General features: G+C 38.4%; 1 protein-coding gene across 3 annotated transcripts in view; it reads right to left on the bottom strand.

The window, feature by feature from the left end:
* cga (glycoprotein hormones, alpha polypeptide) overlaps positions 1-1,285 on the bottom strand; it is an 8,646-nt gene that overhangs the window by 1,069 nt on the left and 6,292 nt on the right. Inside the window, exons 1-3 of one of the 3 annotated variants that reach the window (XM_014014760.1) lie at positions 1,086-1,184; positions 764-875; positions 489-673 (exon numbers count right to left, since the gene is read on the bottom strand). In XM_014014760.1, the coding sequence (XP_013870214.1) occupies positions 489-673; positions 764-857 (279 nt within the window). In that variant the 5' untranslated portion in view covers positions 858-875; positions 1,086-1,184. Of the gene's footprint in view, positions 1-488; positions 674-763; positions 876-953; positions 972-1,085; positions 1,185-1,285 lie in introns of those variants that run through there. The other 2 variants (XM_014014777.1, XM_014014768.1) reach the window with 2 other exon arrangements.

Raw genomic sequence — 1,285 nt, 5'->3', positions numbered from 1 at the left:
ATAATAAATAGTAAGAGTAAGTGCATTCTATTGAAAAAACTTCTGCAAATGAACATGAAACATTTATATTTATACCAGTTTTTTAAGTGCCACTCAGTTATGTCAAACATATCAATGCATAATTGAAAAAAGTTACATTTAAATGTTAACATTGTTGTACATTAACTATCATATGTGTTTGGCTTTTGTAGTGGCTGCTATGAATTAATTAAAGAACAAGAATATTATTAGGKGCTTTGGTAAATTTTGTCATTAAAGAGCACATCTTGAACAATATTTGATGAGCGTTAAAAAGGAGAAAACTGAAATTTTGAATATAAAAGTTTTTGGTGAAGATGGAAAATTACATGACACCTCTTCATATGAAATGTTTGCACATTGATGCTCGTTTGTTACAGGAAGCAATGCTATACATTTTTACTAAAATTACCTGGAAAGTACATTATAATGTGGAACAGAAGTGTAACATTTGCTTCCACAAACTTTACCTCATAGCTGTGCTTCGCAACACAGCACGTCGCCTCTGAGGTGATGTTCTTTGGGATCATCATGGTCCTCATGGACCCAAGGGGTGTGGGGTACGCTCTGGAGTAGCAGCAGCCCATACACTGATAAATCGGGCGATCCCTTGAAAAAGACTTGTTCAACCTTAGCTTGCATTCCTCGCAGCCCACTGCAACAGATGGTGAAGACGGCAGAAAGTTACAGAAAGAGCCACAGACAACTGTGGACAGAATTAGTACYGTTATTAAACTGTTCTTACTGCTTGAGGAATCAATGTTGGGGTACGATTCGGCTATGTAAAGGAGAAAATACAAGAGAAGAAGCGACGCTCCAGCTGGTTTCCCGGAGAGCATGGTGGAAGCAGCATAAACCTGGGAACACAACAGAACTTCATCAAAAATCTATGAAAACAAAGCACAAAGGAGTCGTGGACAGAAACAGAGTGTTACCATGTTGAGAGAAAGTTCCCCTTCATTGTGCTTCGGAGCACGACTCCTTTATATTGAGGATTCATGCTTCAATTCATCTAATTTTATACCAGAGGTCTCAGCAAGTACCTGGATTAGATAAAACCCACCAACCTTATCAGCAATCTCCGTGATTCACTGGTTACTTTGCTCCCTTTTGACTAATCCCTTCAAAGCCCCAAAACCAAGAAAACCAAGTCATGGAAACTCACAATATACTTCCCCCATCCTAACTACGGATGTTACATTTAATCCCTGGGTTTTTGTTACTTGGTAACAAAGGGTTGTTCTTTTGTCAGGTCACGACAAAAAAA

This window comes from Austrofundulus limnaeus, unplaced genomic scaffold, assembly GCF_001266775.1.
Source record: "Austrofundulus limnaeus strain Quisiro unplaced genomic scaffold, Austrofundulus_limnaeus-1.0 Scaffold2, whole genome shotgun sequence".
In the NCBI taxonomy this organism is placed as follows: domain Eukaryota; kingdom Metazoa; phylum Chordata; class Actinopteri; order Cyprinodontiformes; family Rivulidae; genus Austrofundulus; species Austrofundulus limnaeus.
This window is presented reverse-complemented; position numbering and strand designations above follow the sequence as displayed.